This window comes from Littorina saxatilis, linkage group LG2 (assembly GCF_037325665.1).
Source record: "Littorina saxatilis isolate snail1 linkage group LG2, US_GU_Lsax_2.0, whole genome shotgun sequence".
NCBI classification, from domain to species: Eukaryota; Metazoa; Mollusca; class Gastropoda; order Littorinimorpha; family Littorinidae; genus Littorina; species Littorina saxatilis.
In genome coordinates, this window is record NC_090246.1 from 35,209,971 (window position 1) to 35,236,527 (window position 26,557).

Below are 26,557 nucleotides of genomic sequence, written 5' to 3' on the forward strand. Positions count from 1 at the left end.
AGGGCGTCCGAGAGGAAGACAACTTGGTAGCAAGGGTCTGCGGAGTCCTGAACGAAGGAGGCGGCCTGCATGAGAGCTTCTGCTTCTGCTTTATAGTTTGTGCAGTGTTTGCCAGTGGCAACGCTGGATGTAGCTGTATGTCCCCCAGGGAACTGGATGAGAATGCCTGCACCTCCATTGAGCACGGCGTTAGTTGCTGATCCATCGGTGTATACATGGATCCACGCCTCTTTTGGGTACTGTTCGTCGATCAGGGCTAAGGTGAGTGCCTGTCGAGCTGTGTCATTCTGATCTTCTCCTGAGGTAACATGTGGAACACTGGTGCAGATCTGGATGCCTGGTGTCTCTGTTGCCTTGGGGGTTTCCTCTTCTTCTTGAGTCAGAGGTAGAGTGTTCTGTGGAAGGACTTCCCTGTACTGTCGAGAAAGTCTCTTGCTCTCGTGTACAAAACTGCTCCGTTTAAGCCGGTTCTTGGTGAGGTTGCTCAGTCTGTGCTTCATGGGGTGGTCGGGTAGGCACTTGAGCTTCTCGGCCTGTACCATAGTCTTGGCTTCTCTTCTCTGACAGAGGGGTTGGATGGTGGTAAGCTTCTCCATTTCCTTGATGGGCGTGGATTTCATTGCACCGGTGATGAGTCGGAGGGCCTGGTTTTGCACACGGTCAAGGGTCTGCAGGTTTGTCTTGGCTGAGGTTGACCACGCTGTGGAGCCGTACTCGAGGTGGGGTCTGATTGTTCCCTGGTATACTGTCTTCAGTATCTTCTCGTTCGCTCCCCAGGTGGTACCTGCCAGCTTCCTGAGTATGGCTAGCTTGCGCCGGGCCTTCGTCTCTGCCTGTGCAATGTGTGGTTTCCAGGTCTGCCGTCTATCAAAGGTGACACCAAGGTACGTTGCTTCTTCATCCTCTCTCAGAGGAGTTCCACCAAGCCTAATGGTTCCGGCTTTCTGCTTTGGCGACAGTGTGAATAGGGTGGTGGAGGATTTCTCCTTGTTGATGGAGACGCACCAATCTTCTGCCCATGCGTTCAGCCTATCTGCCGCTTGCTGCATTCTGTAGGTGGCAGTACTTGCGTGCTCCTCCTTGCACCAGATCACAAGGTCGTCTGCGTAGAGAGCAGCTTTGATCCCCTTGGGCATCTCAGACACCAGATCGTCGATGAAGAGAAGGAAGAGTGTGGGGGAGAGGACTCCACCCTGAGGGACGCCATGACGAAGGAGGAACTTCTTGCTTTTGGTCTGGTCGACGTTAACTCTTGCCCTGCGGTTATAGAGGTAAGAGCGAATCCACTGGTACATGTTGCTGGACACGCCTTTCCTCAGCAGTTTTACAAGGAGTCCATCTTTCCAGACCTTGTCAAAGGCCTTCTGAAGATCTATCCAGGTGACGAAGACCAGCTTCTGTTCCTGAAAGGCATCTTCAACTTCTTGCGCCAGGTAAGTGACCTGATCTTCAGTGCTGCGGAACTGTCGGAATCCAGCTTGTTCAGGGGCGAGGAGGTTCCTGGATTCCAGGTACCACCTGAGGCGCTCGTTCACAATTCTCTCCAGGGTCTTCACAACACAGCTGGTGAGGCTGATTGGGCGATAGCTGGTGGCCTTCTTTGGATCCTTCCCTTTTTTTAAGATGGGGATCATGATCGCTTCTCGCCAGAGTTGTGGTAGCGATCCTCCTTGCCAGCTGCTGTTGAAGACCTCGAGTAGCTTGTTCTCTGCTGCACTACCAAGGTGGGTTAACATCTCGTTGGTGATGCCGTCTGGGCCAGGGGACTTCTTCGCCTTTGACTTTTTCAAAGCTGAGTGCAGCTCGTGGAGTGTGAGTGGTTGACTCATGGCGTCCACTGTCGACTGTCTGGCAGGTCTCTCTCTTTTCTCTCTTCTTGCTTCTCTCTGTTTCTCGGGGCTAACATGGAGGTTGCTCTCAGCTGCATAGCTTTCAGCAAATTGGTTGGCAGCATGCTTTCCAGTTAGCACCTTCCCGTTCTCTTCTAATGTGATCTTTCCTCTGCTGGTGTTCTCATCATTCAACTGCTTGGTGAGCCTCCAGAGCTTTCTGCCATCCTTCTCAAGGTTCAGAGAGCTTGTTTTCTCTTGCCAGCTTCTCCGTCTTGCCTGTAGCTTCTTTTTGAGAAATTTGGCTTTGGCTTCCTGGAGGCGGATGTTGTTGTTTTGTGACGGGTTGACTTCTGCTTCCCTTCTGGCGTCTGCCAGATCATCATCCAGTTCCTGCAATTCATTGCTCCAGTAAGGCTTATAGTCTCTCCTGGCACCCCTGGGAATGGACTCACGCGCTGCTCTGAGGATGCTCATGTTGAAGTCCTTCGCCACCATGTTGATGTCTCGACCCTCGACTCTGATGTCTTTGGTGAGTTCGCTGGTGCGGTGTCTAAAGAGGAACCAGTTCGCTCTTTTGTAGTTCCACCGTGGGAAGGAAGCTTCAGTGCAGGACTCCATGCCCAGGGTCAAAAAGACTGGCCGATGGTCACTTCCACCTAGCTGTTCTCCGACCTCTCTGCTGGTTAGCTGGTGCATGTCTTCCGTGCAGAAGGCTAGGTCAGGAGTTGATGTAGTGTGCCATCTTCTGGAGTAGAATGTAGGGCAGTCAAAGGGACTGTTCAAAAGGATGAGACCTTTGTCATCCTGCCAGTTCTCCACCTCTTCTCCTCTCCGATCCAGGTGGTCATATCCCCAACTCTGTGAATGACTGTTGAAGTCACCCACCACGATGAGGTTGGAGGCCTTTGCGGGGATCGTGTCAAGGGCGAGGTGTCTATCATTGGGGCAGTAGAAGTTGACAAGATGGAATTCTGATGTCTTCGTCTGGATTCGAATCACCTGATATTCGGAGTCCTCCATGTGCGTTTCTATCAAACAGGCATTGATGTTGTTCCTGATGAGGGTCAGGATTCCTCCTTTGCTTCGGTCTGTTCTGTCGGACCTAAGGCATTGGTAGCCTCTCACTTTGAAGGACTTTTGGGGTGTCAGGTGCGTCTCCTGAATACAGCAGATGTTGATGTTCTTCTCATGCAGGATATGCTCCAACTCAGTCTTCTTGTTCAGGATACTTTCTGCGTTCCAGTGCATGACCTGAAAAGGTCGCTGCTGACTGGGTTTCTTCCTGGTTGTGGTGGTGCCAGTCACTTTCCTCCCGCGTCCCCTGGCGTGACAAGACGGACGGGAGGGACCTCCAGTAGTTGGGGCTGGGTCCCTTTGAGGCATGGGACCCGACGCTGCTCCACCCTGGGGGGTCCTCAATGGGCGAGCGCCATTTCCATCTGTGCTGGTTGATTGTGTCATCATTTGCGTAAGTGCGTGTACCCGTGGTTTGTTAGAATGCGCCGTGCGGCCCGGGTCCTCCGTCTTCAGCATTCGGGGTTTTCTGTCGGGGTTACCTCACCCTTAGCTCATGGCCCGTACGTCCTACCCTGAGAGCACAGGGGGGAGGATTTTCCGGGATCCCACCCGGAGCCAGTTTGGTCCGCGGCCGCAAGCGGCTGATCTCCATATCTGAAGACCGTTCCCCTATCCGCCACCCGGGGACGCGCTGGGTTGGGGGTGGTCGCCCCACTGAAAATCCCACACTGGGTTAAGAAAGATCAGCCTGTCCCAGGGTGGCTGCTGCTGACCCAACAGAGGCTGAAAGCCCGAATGCCCAGGAGAACGACCGAATTCGAAATCCACCGGCATCCCAACGGACGCAGCGTGAACCGAACCGGAAGAACCGGGAGGAGCTGTAAGAGCAGACGCCACCGCATAGCTATGCCATGGCTGTGGAGTCTGCCAGCTACAACCCGGGAGCCCTAGGCCGGAACCGGAAGTGACAGAGGACTGTGCACGACCGGCTGGACCCACACTTCCCGCCAAGGCAGGAAGGGCAGCTGCCGGAAACGGCTGCTGAAACTGGGCAAAGCTCAAACCGGAAGGGACCATGGTCTGTCCGCATACCAGTGAACCAACACTTCCGGCCTGAGCCGGAAGAGAAGCTGCCGCAAACGACTGCTTACGTAGTTCGTAGCTCAAACCGGCAGGGACCATGGTCTGTCCGGTGTCCAGAGAACCACTACTTCCGGCCGGAGCCGGAAGGGAAGCTGCCGCGAGCGACTGCTTACGTAATTCGTAGCGCACACCGGCAGGGACCATGGTCTGTCCGCTGTCCAATGAACCACTACTTCCGGCCGGAGCCGGAAGGGAAGCTGCCGCGAGCGACTGCTTACGTAAGTCGTAGCTCAAACCGGCAGGGACCATGGTCTGTCCGCTGTCCAGTGAACCACTACTTCCAGGAACTGGAAGTGCAGCTGCCGCGGACGGCTGCTGCGAGCACATACCTTGCGGCGACCGTATCCCAAAAGGGACCTGCTCAGGTGCACTCCCGCAAGCGGGAGTCACCGAGCGCCGGCCGAGAAGAGAAACGCCTGCAGGCTGGACAGGTGATCCGGAAACAACAGGAACACAGGAAGCCAACGACCGAGGGTCGCACACCCCCGGGAGGGAGGCAGAGCTGGAAACAGGGTCCGTCCGCGCCATCTCTGTACGCACGAGAGTCCGAATTTCTGGAATCAAAGAGGACAAAAGGCTAGCCACAAGAGTGCCAGCCTCCGGCACAGGTACCGGGGTTGAAACGGACGTGGTAGCGGTCAAGCCCGCCGCACGCGAGCCAGACGAAGTTTCCTCCGGCGCCGAAATGGGCACCGAAAAAACGAAGTTAGTCTTCGGGTCAGAAACGTGAACCGTGGGGTTCCTAGCCGAAGAAGTAGAAGCCGAGGACTTAGGTTTGCCAGGGCCTTTGCCCTTACTCTCGGCCTTAGCCGCTCGCTTTTTCTCACTATCAGACATGATGTCACGCGAGAAAAACAAACTACTGAAAATACACAAGTCTCTAGGACATAAAACCTTCAGCAGAATAAACTAGCACAAGGTACAAGTTACAAGCAGGTAATAGTGCTACTGGTCGACGCTAAAAGTCCGAGCACGGACCCAAACTAACCAGCAAAAAACACCACGTGTATGCGAAAAATGGCGACCAAAATGGCGGCCACGGCAACAAACTACCGAGCAAAATTCACAAGTCCGCGGACGAGAAAATTCTCAGCAGAATGGCAATGCAAACAACAACAAAATGGAACAATCTCACCGTTAGAAACAGCTATGAGCAGACGGGGAGCCGAGGCTGGTGGGTGTCAAGCAGACAGCAAACAACAGCCTAGGAGCGAAATCAAGCACGACCTGTCTCTCTGGCTGAAAGATGTCGAATGAGGGTGTCTCGTACTGGGTACGAGATCTGTGGCGTGACACGCTACGGGAGGCAACCCAGGGTAGCAAGCTTGCTACTTTTTTAGCTTGGGTTGCTTCCCTTAGACTATAGACGGGATAGCGTTTTCAGTTAACCTAGCATCTCGACTGCGTCAATGCTAATATGTGACTCGGAGTAAGAATATGTAATTTAATCGCTATTACGAGTTAGTCGTGTGACAGAGAGTTTTCTTGCACACTCGACTGCTGCTGTCTCACTTCGGCTACGCCGTCGTGAGACATCTACAGTCTCGTGTGCAAGAAAATTCTCTGTCACACAACTAACTCGTAATAGCGGGTACTATTATTATCTTATTTATGCCCATCTAAAAAAGTTGAAAAGAATTGAAATCTTTATCTATTGTTTGCTCGAGGGTGAAACTTGTCTGCAAAAATAAGGTTGATGTTTAATCAAACTACTTCTGTTTTTATTTTCTATGCCGCTATGGGTTAAACTCTCTGAAATTTGTAGCCTTACATTCTTAAAATCATAAGAACATTTACATGTTTTATGTTTGTGCTCATCTGTTTAGCAAAGACTATTGCTACCATTCTCACTTAAAACACAAAACATGATTGGAACGAGTTGGAAATGTGCTTTGGAATGAAAAATGTAAACATAAAAAGATTTGTTGAAATTAAGTAAAAGTGGATAAATAACAATGATGATAAGCAAACTTACAAAAACATGTCTGCTACAATTTTGTATACGTGTCTGAGTTGCATTGTAAGTGGGATCTTTAACCACAAGGGAAAAAGCCGGACTGGGATTTGGCATAATAATCTGCCTCAATAAAATTATTGATACTTGAATGATCATGTTTTTGTGTTTTGTTGTGTGCCAGACATTCTGTTTCTCCAAATAATACACATCATGTACAATATCTTTGGGAAGCAAACATGCACACCTTTATTTACAAAAGTACATGTACATCTTTTACAAAGAGATCATTATGTAATCAGAAATGTAACCCCGCCATACAAGCACATACACCTTTATCTCTAGCTATAATACTACCTCAGGGGTGCTGAAAGAGCTGGTCTGCTCGCTAGTTAGCCACAGAAAGAAAAAAAACTCGCAGTCCTGAAAACTTCCAACTGTCAAAGAAATCGGGTTTTTCATTACTAGAATTGTGGGATTCATCTCTGTACTTTGGTTGAATTTCATGTGAAAGCCTTGCTGACAGACCAGTAGCATTGTCATCATTTTCACGAGTTTTCATTCACAAACACCTGGAAAATAAATCTCATGTTCCCCATGCAATAAATCGAGGTGGTGAATGGGTTTGAGCTTTCAGGTGAAACGTGGATTGTCAAAGTAAAAGCCAATCAGGCTGATTGTTTGATGTGTGGAACCATCGCGGCTTTGGATTTGTGTTTCCGAGGACGATTGTAAGCATTCACTCTCAAAGACCCAATCAATGTTGATAATTACTGTGGCGACTCATGGTCAATTTGCAACTTATCTCTGTAATCGCAAAATCGACAACGAAAAGTCATAAACACTTAAAAAGAAAAGAAATATGCTCAACACTTACTGAACTCACACGTATGATCGCAGCTCTGTACATTTTCAGACTGGAAGAAAAGCGTCAACAAGCTACGTTTGACGTCACATACAAGGTTGACGTGTTATCTCGAGCTACTGTGACGATGCTTTGTGGCCCGGAGTTGGATTCTAAAAATTCGTCTCCCTGTGGGTTATTGTGCATTTTGTTGCACAACCAAAATGATGACAAAAACGATGTTTGGTGGCTTGTCGTCAGACCAGCATTTTGTTGTTGGTCCTCGGGGAGCATATCGCCTTTTGTCTCATATTTATCAACTGCGGCCTTCGGCCTTGGTCGATAAAGATGAAACAAAAGACGATATGGTCCCCTTGGACCAACAAAAAAGCTGGTCTGTCAACAAGCCACCAAACATCTTATAATGTCCGTGGGCAATATGTCTTATACCAAACCATTGTTGAAAATTCAGGCTTTCAGCACCCCTTTATAAATTACAAAGAGACAACATAAATAATACACTTGCCCATTTTTGTAAACAGCATAAAAATTAACATTCTACATCACAAATGCCATCACCAAAGAGTCAAAAGATTGTGGTGACAAATTTGACCGAAAGTGGTCCATCACCCGAGGTCATCTACAAGGCTTTCTCAAGACTGTCACCACGGTTTCTGAACAGCACACTGGAAAATGCTTCAACCTTCATATAATGATTCTCATCGACATTTACTTTCCTCCGTCAAGGGGAGGGAGCGTTTGTTGTAAACAGTAATGTAATGTCACAGTGAATGACTAGCAAAACGTGTTGAATTGTGCATCATTTCACATTCTACAGCAAAGACTAAACAAGTAAGTTTGGGAACCATAGTAAACACTCATGTCTTAGAAAAGACTTGTGAAGTAATTTTAACTGGATCCTTGTAAGACCTTGCATTGTGCTCACAAAAAGTACATTTTCAAATTAAACAGGTCAGAAATCAGAAAAAAAAGGCAAACTGGTGAAATAAGGCTGAAAATACCATCGAATGCAAACATTTACTTTGAGTGGAATCAGAAACACCTGGAGATTTCTACCACAAGATGCTACCACTAGCAGTGACTACTGTTCACATACATATAAATGCACACACAATACATACACAAACCTGACAGTAATGGACGGAATGCTTATTGTAAAAATATATAAAGTCTTAATTGAGACATTCAGATTCTTTACTTGTAGTAGAAAAACAGCAATGATTGTGTGAAGATGGGGTGAAAAAAATGATACACACACTAACAAAATGGATGGAAACAGAGGTAACATGAACAAAGTAGATGGAAATAAGAGATCAGAAAGAGAGCTATTGCTCTCAGCTGATGAAGTGGCATAGCAAAAACTGAGCATGTGCATGCATTGTTTACGCCATGTGGTGCATGTGTGTGTTTGTGTGTTAACCAAAGAAAACATGGCCTTGGCCCCTGATTAGAACCCATCCAAGCATGACCTAACCTCAGATTCTACTGACCAGACAGCAAAATATGCATGCAGACTTTGAAAGTGAGAAATCTGACATGAATAATTTGATTTCTTCATGAGACATTGGCGTGTGGTGTGCCGCTATCCTGCTTTCCCTCATCCGCCTGTTTCTTGATCATGGCCTCCAGTTGCTGAGAGCGTTTTTTGTCAATCAACTCCATCTCTCGCACCTTCTGCAATGGCCAAGGTGAAAAAAATGTAAATGGAAATTGTGAATTACTTTTTGTTTCTATAAATTATGTAAGTTTGACATTTGTATTATTCATTATTATTATTATTATTATTGTGATCATTTTTTATGTAACCGAGTAATTCATATGTAACCGAGTGCCGTAACACTACGATCACCTCGGGAGGCGAAGTGCAATCAAACAGGATTGAAAATGTTAGGAATTTCTTAGCCCTATAAAAACTGTTATGCAAACTCGAAGGTTTCCATAAACATACAGACAATCGGAAACCACCAGACCCCCATCACAAACAGAATTCCACAATCCACCGGTGTTGACTTAAAGGCCAACAACTCGGGTGCAGAGCCTGCTGTGAAAGGAGCGGTAGCCTCCCCTGTCACAATCGCCCCCGTTTGAATGAACTTCGTCCCGAAGTTCCGAACCGGGGGACCACTATCCATCCCAAGTTCGCAGAATGGGAACAGCACGAAAATGTTAAGTGGTCATATTATGCCATTACCTGAACATATCATGCCGAGTCCCATCCCTGCTCGCAAGCGCCAGATGTAACCGAGTGCCGTAACACTACGATCACCTCGAGAGGCAAAATGCAATCAAACTAGATTGAAGATGTTAGGGCTAATTTCCATGAACATACAGACAATCGTAAACCACCAGACCCCATCACAAACAGAATTCCACAATCCACCGGTGTTGACTTAAAGGCCAACAACTCGGGTGCAGAGTCTGCTGTGAAAGGAGCGGTAGCCTCCCCTGTCACAATCGCCCCCGTTTGAATGAACTTCGTCCCGAAGTTCCGAACCGGGGGACCACTGTCCATCCCACTCGGTTACATCGGGAGGCGAAGTGCAATCAAACAGGATTGAAAATGTTAGGGCTAATTTCTTAGCCCTATAAAAACTGTTAGGGCAAACCCGAAGGTTTCCATGAACATACAGACAATCGGAAACCACCAGACCCCATCACAAACAGAATTCCACAATCCACCGGTGTTGACTTAAAGGCCAACAACTCGGGTGCAGAGTCTGCTGTGAAAGGAGCGGTAGCCTCCCCTGTCACACAGTTAATATGTAAAGCGTGGAGAGCATAGTTTACTGTGGTTCGCGCTATATACGCTGTTATTATTATCATTATCAAGTTCATTTTGCGAGGTGATACGGCCTTGTGGGTAACGTCTTGCCAGCAGTATATAAGTGTCTGGAAAAAACCCATTGCATGCAACATTCATTTTATTTTGTACTTTGTCAAACCATTAATTGCTGAGAAATTCGGGTCACTCCCTCCCAGTGGGAAACTAGAAGCAACAACTGTGGCACTACTCGGCAATTCTGACACAACTGGATATGCACAATGTGATTGATCCACAATACTGAAGAATGTATCATGACATCTATGGATTAATGCAGCAAATATGTTCAATGAGAAACAGAAAAAAACGTGAATACAGTTGAGTTTCTTGCAATAAAAGTACAGTACTGTCAAACGCAACACCACAGCATGTCATAAAGGGACACTATAACTTACCTGTGAGATTTCTGTGGTGATTATCTGTCGGTAGTTTTCTCCCTTCCCCAAAGCTTCCATGTCACCGAGGAACTTCTGACGTTCTTCAATCTCCGCTTGTACTGAATATGTATCAACAGAAAATAGCCATAACAATAAACAGATAACAGTTATAATCTATAATACATTGAAACAGGAGGGCCGCTGTCAGAAACTTGTCTCTGCAAGAAAGCAACACCACAACGCAACACAGGCATGTAGTGATCACAACAGACTTCCAGTGCCCCCACTGTTCTAGACTCTGCGCCACCAGACAAGGTTTGCAGAGCCATTCCTCCTAGTTCACCGATAAGCTGCAGTATGCAAAAAGTCTTCGAAGGACAAGCACCACATTGAAACATGATACACTCCCAATAAATCATAAAATGAAAATAAAAATCTTAGAGAAACAGGCAGTTAAATCATGCACTGTAATTATGGTGTAAATTAAGGAAAGACAAGAAGAAGAAAAAATTCATATTAAAATCTAGTTTGCATACTTACATTCTTCAAATCGATCAGGGTCAGGGGGAGGACTTTCCAGTCGCTTGCGAACACGCTGCATGGGAATTCTATCTATATCCTCTCCGTACGCCATCATGTTCGCCAGCTTCTCTTTCTCACGCGCTGAACGTGTGACTGCAACAACACATAGCATGTTATAGAATTAGCAATTAATCTCAATGTTTGTGTGGTAACAATTCTCTTTGTCTTGTGTTGTTCTGTTGAATGTTTTGTTTCGTCTTTACTGCACATGTACTAGGAACCGTTCATGACATAAAACATGGGAGTCAAGTGTATGTGCTTGTGTGCACAGGTGCATGCATGCAGTTAAGTGCCTCTGTGTGCATGTGTGTGTGTGTGAAATAGATTATAACTAGTAAATAACTAGCAGGGAATCCCTGCACAACAGGTATCTGCTGGCAATCAGCAGACAAGTCCATGCAAAATATCAACAAGAACATGTGTATTTGGTGTCTCAAAACAGCAACACTGAATAAACTCTTCATTGATGAAGAATTGGGGTAACACACATATATCGGACATGGTTCCGCAATATCTGATCAATATTTGAATAGATCATTGCTACATACAATTGCTAAACCCCCCCACCTCCCCCCACTAGCTGCCATTAGCATCATGTATCGCACATGGTTCCACAATATGTGATCAATATTTGAATAGATCATGCTACATACAATTGCTACCCCCCCCCCCCCCCTGCCATTAGCATCATGGTTCCACAATATCTGATCAATATTTGAATAGATCATGCTACATACAATTGTTTACACCCCCTCCCCCTGCCCAATACATTAACACCAGCTGCTTCTGATTTTTAAGCACAAATCACTGCAGAAGTTAAAATTTTAGATTTTGCTATGAGGCAATTCTCAAATCTAATCAGAACATTACATCTTTTTAAGCAGAGGTGTTCTTGGTCGTTTCAATGCATACACCCCTGATACAAAAATCATGCGAGCTCATTTGAATAAAAGTCAGTGCTCTTTTTGTACAGAAGGCCATTTTCTAATTACTTCCTCACATTTTACAGTTTAGTTGTTTGTTTCTTTGCTCAATATTTTTACATGCTGCAGCTAAAAAACATGCCTCACTAGAATGTCATTTAAATGATTGCAACAAATTCTTCTTCTTCTTGCGTTCGCCGATTGCAACAAATAATTTTAATGCGACAAAATGTGATTATCCCCAAACAGGGATGATATCACTCAAAGGCACCAAGCTGTCCCATCCCAAGTTGAAGCTTCTTTAATTACAAGTTAAGATCAAATTTCAAATGTATAGAACCTTGCAGTCACGTACAGTCCTTCCAAAAAGGTCGAAGGATTCTTTCTTTCTTTATTTGGTGTTTAACGTCGTTTTCAACCACGAAGGTTATATCGCGACGGGGAAAGGGAAGGAGATGGGATAGAGCCACTTGTTAATTGTTTCTTGTTCACAAATGCACTAATAAAAAAATTGCTCCAGGGGCTTGCAACGTAGTACAATATATTACCTTACTGGGAGAATGCAAGTTTCCAGTACAAAGGACTTAACATTTCTTACATAACTGCTTGACTAAAATCTTTACAAACATTGACTATATTCTAAACAAGAAACACTTAACAAGGGTAAACAAGTCGCGTAAGGCGAAAATACAATATTTAGTCAAGTAGCTGCCATTTTTCAGCAAGACCGTATACTCGTAGCATCGTCAGTCCACCGCTCATGGCAAAGGCAGTGAAATTGACAAGAAGAGCGGGGTAGTAGTTGCGCTAAGAAGGATAGCACGCTTTTCTGTACCTCTCTTTGTTTTAACTTTCTGAGCGTGTTTTTAATCCAAACATATCATATCTATATGTTTTTGGAATCAGGAACCGACAAGGAATAAGATGAAAGTGTTTTTAAATTGATTTGGACAATTTAATTTTGATAATAATTTTTATATATTTAATTTTCAGAGCTTGTTTTTAATCCGAATATAACATATTTATATGTTTTTGGAATCAGCAAATGATGGAGAATAAGATAAACGTAAATTTGGATCGTTTTATAAATTTTTATTTTTTTTTACAATTTTCAGATTTTTAATGACCAAAGTCATTAATTAATTTTTAAGCCACCAAGCTGAAATGCAATACCGAACCCCGGGCTTCGTCGAAGATTACTTGACCAAAATTTCAACCAATTTGGTTGAAAAATGAGGGCGTGACAGTGCCGCCTCAACTTTCACGAAAAGCCGGATATGACGTCATCAAAGACATTTATCAAAAAAATGAAAAAAACGTATGGGGATTTCATACCCAGGAACTCTCATGTCAAATTTCATAAAGATCGGTCCAGTAGTTTAGTCTGAATCGCTCTACACACACACACAGACACACACACACACACACACACACACACACACACACACACATACACCACGACCCTCGTCTCGATTCCCCCCTCTACGTTAAAATATTTAGTCAAAACTTGACTAAATATAAAAAAGGAGAAACAGAATCCGTTAGTCGCCTCTTACGACATGCTGGGGAGCTTCGGGTAAATTCTTTCTCATCCCAACCAATATGGGACTCCCCCTAACCCGCGGGGGGTGGTCGAAGGATAATCCCCAGAAATGCAACCAAAGGCTTGAGGGCATACTAACACTGTACCATTCAGATTAGTGCTCAAATAAAGCTTCCACGGCTTAACTGAGAAACGTTAGCACTGATATCAAGGGATTCTGTCTTAATTCCAACTGCCAAAAGTTATCATGTTCATAAGCAACCAAATGGTTTCCAAACACTGAACAGACCTGAGAAAATGAAGTATGCTTATATACTGCATGCTGTTGCTTATATATAACCCTAACCAGTTTCTTTAACAAACAAAAACAATGAAACTGTGTTCAACAAAAACAACCATTCCTTCATCAATCATTTTAATTTGGTAAAATACTACCTCTCTCGTAGTCGTAAACAATGTCAACATGACACAATTTCCATTTCCAAATAGAATGGGAAAAAAACATTCCTTTATTTTCTTGAGTGAGTTTTTCCACTGCCATTAGCATCATGTGTTCCTTACCCTTTGGGAAAATAGACTCTTCTTTTTTTGTAACAAAAACTTTTGCTTCAATCCTTTCCATGTAACCCAAAGACACATGATGTAACAAAACAGAATCTCAGGGCCGACTGTCTTGGCAATAAAAAGAAACATTTTACCCCATAAAAGATGACTGTCTCTGTTTTATGTATTCTGCCCGCCGAGAAAGGCAACATAAAAGAAGAAAATACCTCAGATTCACATCAAATCCTGGCAGCAAATTTGCCTAAAATTACTTCCGGCCATTGTGACTATTGGTAATTACATTTAAAGAAAAAACCCACAATATTTTAATGGAATTACTGAACCAATTAAACCCTTCAAATGTCTGTCCCCATTTCAAATAAAGAAACATTATGATAATTTTTTTGGTATGGCTACGAGTTTGGAAATTCTATATGCTACAAACAGGAAATTCGTTGACCCAGTATCTGTATAAAGGATCTTTAATCAAATGAGGCACAGCACTATTTTAAGATCTGATTCTCCCAGGTGGCAAGAGATTAATTACTCTCACTTACTCTTGTTACACATGTTCCAGTATGCATTTAGAGTGCTTTTGCCCCTCTATCTCAGACCTGAGTATCTGTATCTCTTAATTGGAGATACAAATGATTTATAGTCAAAGAAAAATACTGAAGAACAAGTATCTTCTATTATAATAAACCCATCACAATAGTTTTGTGCAAATACCTCTCTTCCTGCTCATCGACCCAACCCCACCGCCAGATATATCTGCACAGCGTTTGTGCCGCCTGTTAGAGATTGCACCCTTAAGCTTCAACCGAAAAAACTTCACCTACAAATCCACTACAGAGGTACCTACAATGAAAGGACACCTTAGGAACCAGCTGATAGTGTCCCCACATTGCAGGTGGCCTGTCATGACAAGTAATGCTTTAGTCAGCATAATTTTAAGAGACAAAGGGACTGCACAAGGTGTCCTTTGTTGGGAGGCGTACTCTCATCAGAAGGGCCTCACATCACAAGGTACCACTGTATGATGATGGACCAGTCAGAAATTCAAGCTTCTTATCAGACCCCTTCTACTAAAGTGTTATCAGTCTGTGACAGATTGTGCACAAAAAATGGGCAAAAACCCACAGATGCACACACACAAAAACCTGAACAAGCTTAATTAGTACCTCCTCGTAGTGGAACATAGTCCGGTTTGACAAAGGCTCCTTGTTGCTCCATTGTGTCTCTGCTTCTCAGTCCTGCTTTGTAATTCCTGTCACATGAGAAAAATAGTAAACATAGTCGTTGGTCTTGTGCTCTGTGTATGGTATTCGGAGCAATTCCCTCAGGCACTCGGTCTTGAATGCCCGATTCTTCGTTCATCGTCGGCCAGCAGTGTCCATGTCTCGCCGAGTATGACAATTTGTAACACTTAACAGGTCACACACACATACTTGCACACGCACACACATGCAGAAAGACATGCACGCGCACACACACCTGCACACACACACACACACTCTTTTTGAAACTGCTTGTGTTTCTTTTCTCTTGCCTTGCCTTAATTATTGCCTTTATTTAATTGTTCATGCTGAAAATTATATTCACCTGAGTCATAGACAATCTCCATTAATAAAGCTTTTCTCTCAATTCAAAAGTCAACAACACTCAATATTAGTATAATATATTTCTTTGCACTGGAGACATACCATTAAGAACCACCAACCAAAATAAACAATAGCACTCACTTTGGATTTAGTATTTTGCTGGGTGGGGCCACTTTTTTTGGCTTTGATTGTTTCACACTAGAAGTCGGAGGAACTCGTAGAGGCAGCTGACCTTCATCTGCAAACAAATTCACACCATTCTAAATAAGCATAAACATGGATAAAGATTATTCCATTTATCATCTTATTTCAGTCCAGGTTTGCGTGAAGAAGGACAGTGATACCTGCAATTTGAGGACATATCTTTGCCACCAGTTTAAATGTCCCTACACCACAGGTGTCCTATTTAGACAGGTCTATCTTAAGTTAACAGACCAATGAACAACAGATGTATTTTACACTGAACTGGGAGGTGTCCTTGATTACAGGGGCTTCACTGTAAAGGTACTGTTCAGCTTACAAGTCGATCATTTCTGAGCTGTGTGACCGAAGTGTGAAATGAACATGTCTCCTTTACACCCAAGAAAGCAAGCAACATCAACTTTACTTGACATCAGTAAAGTTCACTTGCACATTACAATTATATCCTCCTATACAAAAATGAATATACCCACACAAAAAGAACAACTAAAAAGGAAAAAGGCCAATCCCTCATTTTGGTGATCATTTATTTTTTTGAGATTGAAGTTAGAGAAAAATATATAAAAGGTGTAAAATCTTTCTCAACAGTTAGTTTTTGATACATTTTATGCTGATCAACAAAGAAACAGGACTAACACACTTCGTGATATTGTTTCAATGATGAGATAGAGCCACTTAATCTAGTCACCTGAACAAACCACAGGCACTTTCAGTCTGATAATTAATCTACAATATTTCCTGTGAAACATATTCAATGTCAAATAAAATCTTTCCCTTTTTCTTCCTTTTGGGAAAAAAAGTCAACTTAGGGCAGGAGCTACCTTCAAATACATTGTTTTTTCTCTCCCAAGTCATTTGACCACAACATTCATAAAACAAAACTGTTTGTGTTCAAATTTGGTGTGCTTTTGCTTCAATGTATGTAGAATAATAGTATATGATCAAAACCAAAATGTGCTCTTAGATTGACTTAGTAAAAGCTATTAAATGAAAAATAAAATTCATTATGGATGACAAGATAATTTCAAAACTATTCATTAGAATGATTTGGAATTTTGCAGAAATGTATAAGACATACTAAGAGATGTTTTGTTCGAAAGGATTACAGCTCTAGGAAGGACAGTTAAAGAGATACACATTTTCAATGTTTTGAGACATTTTGTACCCACAAAGTCAACATTTAAAACAACAATATCTAAAAGTTGTTCGAACAAATGAAAAATAAACATCTTACACACTTGTAAGTCAATTTTAGTTAAAATATGGGGAGTAGTTTTGAAATTAGACTGTCATCCATGAAGTAACATGATTCCATTCATCGCTTGTCTTATTTTTGATTTAATAATGTTTGCAAAGTCAATTTAGAAATAATCTTATATTTTATCATGTACTATTATTGTTCATACTTTGCAGCAAATGCACACCAACTTTTAACGCAAACAATTTTGTTTCAAGAAAGTTGTGGTCAAATGAAAAATGGTGTATTTTTATGGTAGCGCCTGCCCCTAAGGGCTGTCCAAAAAGATGGGCTCAGTTTTAGAATCATGTCTTTTCAAAGCTTTGTGTTCTGCAGATTTTTGTGCATTGAAAAGCTCCTAGAACTTCACTAGGGAAAATCCATATGTCACATATAATATCAAGCAGACATCAACTGACATCTTCAAAGGGGAAGAGTCCAGCAAAATGTCTGCAAAAGCCACAGGTTATTTTCACCTGTGCCAATTATCCAGAAACTGTTCCATCATCGTTGACACATAATCACCATCTCTTTTTCACATTTGTTATAAATAATTATCAGGCAAAGCAATTTCTGACTGGGGGCATTACTCATGCTCTCCAAAAACAGCTGCACCTTGTAAAAAGGTGATAATGGCCCGAGCACTATCCTGCCATCTTCCTGCTAAAAAAATCTTAGTATTATTGGTACAAATAGATATACTCTGTAAAAAAAAAGTGTACAGGATGTGCCTGTTTGAAGTTAAAGATGAGAAAAAATGTATATAGGTCGACATGATGGAACCCCCTTTTCCAACAAAATCTGAAAATATTATGTTCTAGACAGGAAGTAGTCTATAAATGTAGGTACATGTACATTTACAGAGGTTATCAACATAATACCTGAGAAAGCAAGGTCTGATGGGATCTTAAAAGAAGCTTCCACTGTAACACATAAGCTTTTCAACACCTATTTTTCCCCCGACAGACCATCTCTTGTAATATTTCCTCAGGTCAAAACTAACAGTAACACCAGTAATTGACTGTTTGTCATATATGTCTGAATTTGAGAGTCTACGGTCATGAAAGTAAAGCCTCACTGCATCCTTTTAGCGAATGTAATAATGTTACCTGATACCATGCTCACCAGCCAATTTGTCTCAAGAGAGATAATTAAATCGACAGTGATAAATGACTTGAGGTTGTGCCAGTTAAAGTAAATGTGACACTAGACAATATAATAAATGTTTAACTTTTAAGTCAAAAGGAGATCAGTATAGCTCCATCAAGACAGTATTGTTGCATCAGGTAGCAGTCATCAGATGACAGATAGTAAGATACAGGGCTATACTGGTTATATTTTTCTCCTTCGTGTCTGTTTGCCTTGGATTTCACCAATGAGGCACTTTTTATGCCCTACGGAGACCAGGCTGGCTTTTGGTTTTACAGTAAAGGAAGTGTAAAATAACTCAAAAGAAAAAAAAACTCACAAAAAAAAATAAATAAAAGGCTGAAGAAGAAAGTAGAAAGGGATAGAAAAAAAAAGAAAGGAGGGTTTAAAGATCAATAAATGAATTAACAAATTATAGATTGCATGGTGGTATCACTGCCTTCTGCATGGTGCAAAATTGCTACCTGCAACGCTATAGTTGCAACTACAAAACTTGAGGGAAAAAGAAAAGATCAAGAGCTTTATTATAGTAATAGTCGGATGTGAAGCTTCAAAGCTTGATTCATAGGACTGCAAGCCATTCCAAACAGATTTAACAAAAACAACAACAATAAGCTGTGAAACTATAAAACATGAACAAGTCGCGTAAGGCGAAAATACAATATTTAGTCAAGTAGCTGTCGAACTCACAGAATGAAACTGAACGCAACGCAACGCAGCAAGACCGTATACTCGTAGCATCGTCACTCCACCGCCCGTGGCAAAGGCAGTGCCCGTGGAATTGACAAGAAGAGCGGGGTATTCGTTGCGCTGAGAAGGATAGCACGCTTTTCTGTACCTCTCTTCGTTTTAACTTTCTGAGCGTGTTTTTAATCCAAACATATCATATCTATATATTTTTGGAATCAGAAACCGACAAGGAATAAGATGAAAGTGTTTTTAAATTGATTTCGAAAAAAAAATTTTGATAATAATTTTTATATATTTAATTTTCAGAGCTTGTTTTTAATCCGAATATAACATATTTATATGTTTTTGGAATCAGCAAATGATGGAGAATAAGATAAACGTAAATTTGGATCGTTTTATAAATTTTTATTTTTTTTTACAATTTTCAGATTTTTAATGACCAAAGTCATTAATTAATTTTTAAGCCACCAAGCTGAAATGCAATACCGAAGTCCGGGCTTCGTCGAAGATTACTTGACCAAAATTTCAACCAATTTGGTTGAAAAATGAGGGCGTGACAGTGCCGCCTCAACTTTCACGAAAAGCCGGATATGACGTCATCAAAAACATTTATCAAAAAAATGAAAAAAACGTTCGGGGATTTCATACCCAGGAACTCTCATGTCAAATTTCATAAAGATCGGTCCAGTAGTTTAGTCTGAATCGCTCTACACACACACACACACACACGCACGCACACACGCACATACACCACGACCCTCGTTTCGATTCCCCCTCGATGTTAAAATATTTAGTCAAAACTTGACTAAATATAAAAACGAGAAACAGCAATAAACAGAACAACCTTACATATACATGTATAATCCACGAGACAGGATAACTTCCAAACATGGCATTAAAACGCAAATAGTTACGCATTAAAAAAAATGTCTTACGCTTGAGAGCCTTGTCTAACTGTCGCTGCTGGCAGTTGGTCAGCCTGGACTCTTTCATCATTTCTGAAAAGTGAATAAGGTGTACCGTCAATAATGTGCACATAATTCAGTCAGATCGACAACAGTGATATGTGCACGTCCATGATACTGGGTAACAGTTAGGCAACATGACCACTTTGAAAAAAAGTGTCAATAATCAAACTTAAACAGGCTTGTCCACATACAAAAGACCTGTTTTCAATCAGATATTCCAAAGACCAAAAAATAGAAGGTTCTCGAGCATCTATTTCATCACAACACTTTGACAATTGGGTGGGGTCGACTGCATGAAGTCAGTTAGTATGCTTTGCGTACATTACAGAAGGAAATGAAACCAAGTGAGATCCGAAAATCGTCTGCGTATATCGCCGATCATTGATATATTTGAAAGATCTATTGCTTAATTAAAGTTATAATCCAGCATACAAAATAATGTTGTTGCTGTAAAATGTGCGCGTTAGTACTTAAGACCATTCATTCTCCCCGAAGCGTTTATGGAAACAAAAGTTACTCACGAGAAGGCTTTTTTCAATTCCATCTAAATCTGAAATAACTAAGTGTTATATCCTTTTCTGTGTTTTTATTGAAAAAATGTGTCCTAACCTAAAATCATGTGCCCCAACAAATGATCTTTGGTGTTTCTGACAAAAACACCAGTGCATAGAAGTGAGAAGCTTTGTTCATGTCCACTTTCAAGCGCCATTTTGAAGCCATGCTTTGATAAACAAAAATATTTAAAAAATTCACAAACACAACTTTTTTGGCAAACACGTTTTATTTCATCAGGCAAAGTTGTTATACATCACATGAAACCATCAACTGAGTCCAAGGCTTTGTGAGAGCAAGTTTATAGACCAGCAAAGTTAGTCACTCACTGATTCTGTAACTGTTACCCAGTATCATGGACGTGCACATAGAGTTCTTTCACCCTCTTTTACTTTTCTTTCCAGTTAACCTTCAGCCAGAGACATGTGTATCGTTTTGTGTTTGTGTTCGTTGAATGTTTATGGACGCATTCGCTCCGGGTTCCATGTACAGAAACGGACACTGCAGTAACAGTTGAAGAGATAATGGCTTCACTTTATTGTTTGGCTTCTAGGCCATCTTGGCGGTAACATCGTACCACACTGCGCATGTCTCGCGCGTACATTCACACACATAATAGTGACGTAGTTCACAGTCTATTAATATGTATCATGTGACGATCACATGATAGCAATATCGACACATCCCCTTTTCTTTACATAACAAGTCCAAAGACTTTTACTGTCCAAACTTCACGGGAAAATGAATTCTCTGCACATAAAATTCTCATTCTCACCATAGTCCAATAGGCTGAGATTATTTTTACGCCTAGATTAATTTCACACATTCACACTGACTGGACATCTTGACTAGAGCATCATTTCACAACTCCAATAATAACAACACATTCTCTCTCTGGACAATGAAACTTTACTGGACACTAATTCAACGCCTTGAATTAAATTTATCACATTCGCTCACAACGCGGGACATAAACAATACCACCAAATGTTTACTTTCTTCACTGTCTATCTTTTCTCTTCAAACAAAACACACAAACAACAAATACTGAACTGTCTCCTACAGTCTTCAGTCTTTAGGTTTTGACATAGTCATTCAGGTAAGCTGGTGGTTTAACCTGACGTCCACGAGAAGTGATTTGACTTTGACCTGTGTCTGTTTTACCTGCGGTTTGTGACTTCATGAACTTGACTTTGATGCGTTCAGTTTTCTTTTCATTTGGCTGAATCTTCACAGGTGTTTTATTTTCAGGTGTGTTTGTCGCACTCACAGGAGTACTGACTTTGGTCACCTGAGTCTGACTATCAGCTACTGCTCTGTAGTTTTTCACTGCTTGGTCATTTAGCTGTCTCTGCCTATCAAGGTCTGTTTTTTGAGTGATTGTCTCCCTTGGACCAGTGTTGGTCAGTGTTTCTCCAGTTGTTCTGATTTGACGCCTGTTGCGTCTGTATGCTTTACCATTTTCTGTGTGCAGTTTGTAAGACCTGACATCTACCTGTTGCTCTACTTTTGCTTTTGTCCAAGTTTTGCCTAACTTCACCCTCACGGTTTGACCTGGCTGTAGGGTTTCTAGTTCTGCTGTACCTTTGTTATAGCACTTTGTCTGTTTTTCTTTTCTTTTGATCAGATTGCCAGTCACGTTTGTGCACGTCTGCGGTTTTAGCAGAGTTTTGGCTGTAGGAATTCTGGTTTTGGTTCTTCTGCTGAACAGTCTTTGCACTGGAGAGGTTTTCATCACCTCCGATGGTATGTTCCTTAACTCTAGTAGAGCCAAGTACGGATCTGTTTTGCTTTCTACAGCTTTCATGATCAGAGTTTTTGCTTGTTTGACCGCATTTTCTGCCTTTCCGTTGGATTGCGGATAATATGGCGAACTGGTTATGTGTTCGAATCCCCAAGCCTCAGCGAAATCTCTGTATTTGTCTGAGCTATACGGCGGACCGTTATCAGAGATGATCTTATCAGGGATTCCATGTCTGGCTAAATGGGCTTTTGTCTTGTAGATGACTTCTTCTGCTGTTTTGTTCTCAAGGCGATCGACTTCAAAGAAATCAGAGTAGTAGTCTACCACTACCAGGTACGACTTCTCTTGAAAGTCAAAGAGATCACACCCTAGCGTTTCCCAGGGCCTTTCAGGTATTGGGTGGGAAATCATGGGCTCTTTCTGTTGGTTGCTTTGGTGTGTCTGACAAGTTGCACATTTGCTCACCAACTTTTCTATGTCTGCGTTCATTCCTGGCCAATAGACCAGTTCTCTTGCCCTTCTCATGCAACCCTGAATCCCAGTATGAGCCTGATGGAGCAAGTGTAGGACTTTCTCCCTCATTTCTGTTGGTACAATGATCCTTTCTGCCTTGAAACAAAGACCGTTCTGAGTCGATACTTCCTCTCTGAATGGAAAGTAAGGTTGAAGACCTAGCGGTAAGCTTTGTCTCGACTCAGGCCAACCTTCTTGTGTTATTTGCATCAGCCGACACAAATCTTTATCACGTTTTGTTGCCTCTTTCAACTCTTCGAGTCGCCCTTCAGACACGGACACATGCGCGGCCATGTCAATGCTCTCGATTTCCTGCTCTATTTCTGTCTGGAAAATCTGTTCGCTCTTCATTTTCCCTGCTTTGTGTGTCCTGACCACAGCTCTGCTGAGCGTGTCAGCGAGATACATCTCTGTACCTTTCTTGTACACCACAGTGTATTCAAACTTTTGCGTTCTCAGCAACATGCGTTGCAGACGTTTTGGCGCTGCCAACAAGGTTTTGTTGTGAATGGGAATCAACGGCTTGTGATCAGACTCCACCTCAACATGTCTACCATACACATAGCGCTCGAAACGTTCCAGCCCGAAGAGAATCGCAAGCATTTCCTTCTCTATTTGCGCATAGTTGCGTTCAGTTTGGGTCAGCGCTCGCGACGCGAACTGTACCGGTTGTCCATCTGACAACAAACACGCCCCCAGACCGAACTCAGACGCATCACACTGAAGAGTAGTTTTCGCACCAGGGTCAAAAAATCGCAAAACCGGTGGTTCAGTCAACATGCGCTTGATCTCATCAAACGCTTTCCCGTGCAGGTTCTCATCCCAGCGGAAATGCACGTCTTTTTTCACCAGCTCACGCAGAGGCGCTGCGACCTCCGACAGACGTGGTGCAAACTTCTGGAGATACCCTACCATCCCCAGAAGTCTCTGAACCGCCGCTTTGTCTTCTGGCTGCGGAAACGACTTGATTGCATCGACTTTCTTCATGTCACACTTCAACCCGTCCTTTGAGATCACGTGACCCAGATACGAGACCTCAGTTTTCCTGTACTCGACCTTCTCTTTGTTCAGTTTGATGTTCTTCTCGCGACATCTCTGCAAGAACAACCGAACGTTCTGGTCATGGTCTTTTGCTGCTTCTTTCTCTATGTCTCCCGACCCCCACACAATGACATCATCATGGACTGCGAACACGCCCGGCAGTCCGTTCAGCGCATCATCGACACGGCGCTGAAATTCCTCTGGACATACCGACGCACCGAACGGCATTCTAGTCCAGCGAAATTTTCCGAAAGGGGTTTCAAACGTTGTCAAGAGACTGCTTTCGTCGTCCAGGACAACGTGCCAGAAGCCATTGCGCATGTCGAAATGCGAGAAAATCTTTGCGCCTACCATCGACTCTAACGCGTCATCAATGCTCTTCATGGGGTAATCATTTCTTTTCAATGCCTTGTTCAAGGGTTTTGGATCTATGCACAACCTAGCCTGACCATTGGGCTTCAACGTCACAACTACGCTGCTAATCCAATCAGTTGGTGTGTTCACCGGAACGAGGACCCCTAACTCAAGCAGACGATCAATTTCTGCTTTGACCTTCTCTTTGACAGCTATGGGCCACTGACGACATGGAAGCTTCACTGGAGGAACCGATGGGTCTGTTTCAAACGTTAGCTTTCCGTCCAGAGCCCCAACCTCCCCTTTGAATACGTCATCAAACCCTGTGAGAACATGCTTATCCCCTGTGCCTATGGCTGAAATGTTCTCGACATTGACCGTGATCAACTGCATGTGTTGGCTTGCTCTACAGCCCAAGATATCCTTCACTTTGGCGTTCACTACCACAAAGCGCACTTTGTAGCTTTTGCCGTTCTTTGGATTGACCACAGGCAGAATACGCTCACCTAGAGGAGTTACTGGTCTTTTGTCATACATCAACAAGCGTTTGTTGCTTTTGGTCAGCTTTGTCAACGCTACGTCTCCCGTCACAGTCTTGTACGTCTCTACGGACAAACTGTTGATAGTGGCTCCACTGTCAAGTTGCAACGATGTCGTCACTCTGTCATGTCCAACAAGCATTTTTGCATGCACAGATTTATCAACATCATCAACAGACAAAACATGTTCATCATCATTTTCACTCATCGTCAGAACAAAATGACCATCATCATCATCACTCTCTTCATCAGACATTTCATGCACTTGCCTATCTGAGCTTTGTTTGCACTGACGAGCAAAATGGTTTTTCTTTTTGCAACGATTGCAAGTCTTGCCATATGCGAAACAGTGTTCCTTGCCTTTCTTGTGCGATTTGCCACAATACACACACGCTTTCACACCACTGTCTCTTTCGCCCATACCTCTACCATCATGACGATCATGCTTCGACTTCGGGGTAGCACCCTTGTCCTTCTGACTGTTTGTCTTTTTTCTCACATGCACACCGACACGATGTAGGGCTTCATCACCAGCCATACTCTTGGCCTGCTGGGCTGCTGCCTCACTCACTCTGCAGATCTCAATGCACTTTTTCAAAGTTAGACCTGACTCTTGCAAGAGTTTTTCCCGAACCGTGTCATCTGACAGTCCAATAACGACTTGATCGCGTAGCATCCTTTCTTCGAATGTCTTGAAGTTACAGGAGCTAGCTAGTTGTCGGAGTGCTCCGATGTACGTGTCGATCGTTTCCCCCTTCTCTTGCTTTCGCTGGTGAAACTTGTAAGTCTCGTAGACTTCTGATGTCTCCCCCACACAGTAGGCTTCGAACAAGGGAATTATCTTCGTAATTTTGTCCTTGTCGTCTGCAGCCTCGAAAGGCAAACCTTCGAACACGTCCCTTGCACCATCACTGAGACAAGTCTTGAATACTGCGGCTCGATACTTCTCATCCTGAGAATCAAGACGCGATGCTAGTTCGTATGTCTCCCACGACCGCTTGAACTTGCGCCAAGTCGCCTCCAAACCTTGTGCTGAAAGCTCAAGTCTCTGAGGTAACGGAACTTTGACGGTTACCGACCTCGGCTGCGCTGCTACTCCGTCTTCTGCCATGATGATTCTGACACCATGTATCGTTTTGTGTTTGTGTTCGTTGAATGTTTATGGACGCATTCGCTCCGGGTTCCATGTACAGAAACGGACACTGCAGTAACAGTTGAAGAGATAATGGCTTCACTTTATTGTTTGGCTTCTAGGCCATCTTGGCGGTAACATCGTACCACACTGCGCATGTCTCGCGCGTACATTCACACACATAATAGTGACGTAGTTCACAGTCTATTAATATGTATCATGTGACGATCACATGATAGCAATATCGACACAACATGTATACATGTATGTCTCTGCTTCAGCTAATGTTTTCCTGAAGACTGGGAATGGAGAGAGAGAGTGTGTGTGTTTGTTTGTGTGTGTGCATGCGTACAGCAATTCCTTGCCAAGATGGTCCCCAAATTATTTCATATATATACACCCTCGCTGACTTGCATAGTGAGAGGCTAGCTAAGCATGCTATTGTTCTTGCCTTGATCTACCAAACGGGCGTCAGGTTAAATCACCTGTTTCGGTTAACCAAGCCTTACTAGTCTCAGTGAAGACGGATCCATATTGTTCAGTTTCTAACTTTTAGTTTCAAGTCAACAGACTGACTGAATGTTTTAATATTGCTTTCGGGGACTTCTTTCTTATCAGTTTCTTATATAATGTTATTGTTTGTGTGTATGCGTTTTCTGTCTGTGTGTTGGTCTTGTTTACTAAGTCGTTGTGCGCCTGATGCTCGTTTGAAATCAGCACCTCCACTTGCTCAAGTTAACAGCTCGGCGCCTAAATGCGAAGGAAATGAGCAAGAACTTAGAAGATTCCAGACTTAGCAAATCGTCTCCCCCAAGAGCGGGTACATAAACAAAAGACCTACAGCCCAGTTCAAACAAGTGAGAGCATAACCAAATCGACCAGCGTATCATTTGCGTTTTCAGATACAAACCTTTGAGAAGATCATGTGTCTGTTTGCTGTATTGAGCCTGTGGGGCGCTCCAAAACCCGCCTTGCCCAACATTTTTACCAGGAGCCGCCATTTTCAAGCTTTCGCTGCTGCTAAGAGCGTCACTTCCGGAAACAGTTTGTTTGGGGCATAGGCACTCGAAGCATTTTATATTTTAATATTAATTTGATCATGTTATATCAAATGTTGTTTTGATAATACTGTTAGATTTCCTTGGGGAAAAATGTAGATTCCTTGTTTTACTATTACCTGACCTCTTTTCTCAATAAGTCAGTTTAATCAAGATATTTCTGGGGTGAAATAAACAA

General features: G+C 42.9%; 1 protein-coding gene across 1 annotated transcript; it reads right to left on the reverse strand.

Moving 5' to 3' along the window:
* Positions 1-6,171: 6,171 nt before the first annotated feature.
* LOC138958843 (UPF0193 protein EVG1-like) lies at positions 6,172-26,336 on the reverse strand. Its single transcript, XM_070330144.1, has 7 exons — positions 26,232-26,336; positions 19,414-19,476; positions 15,343-15,439; positions 14,782-14,867; positions 10,550-10,684; positions 10,028-10,128; positions 6,172-8,485 (listed from the first exon to the last, which is right to left on the reverse strand). Exons 1-7 carry the CDS (start codon positions 26,320-26,322, stop codon positions 8,366-8,368), a joined length of 693 nt encoding a protein of 230 aa, XP_070186245.1. The 5' UTR covers positions 26,323-26,336; the 3' UTR covers positions 6,172-8,365.
* Positions 26,337-26,557: the final 221 nt, after the last annotated feature.

Bases quoted from the DNA above. Each gene is read 5' to 3' on its own strand.
- LOC138958843 (XM_070330144.1), bottom strand. From the start codon at position 26,322: ATGGCGGCTCCTGGTAAAAATGTTGGGCAAGGCGGGTTTTGGAGCGCC. The intron at 15,440-19,413 runs GTAAGACATTTT...ATTTGTTTGCAG, and splicing joins GTTAGACAAGGCTCTCAAGC to ATGAAGGTCAGCTGCCTCTA. The intron at 10,685-14,781 runs GTACTAATTAAG...GTGTTGTTGCAG, and splicing joins CTATGTTCCACTACGAGGAG to TCACACGTTCAGCGCGTGAG.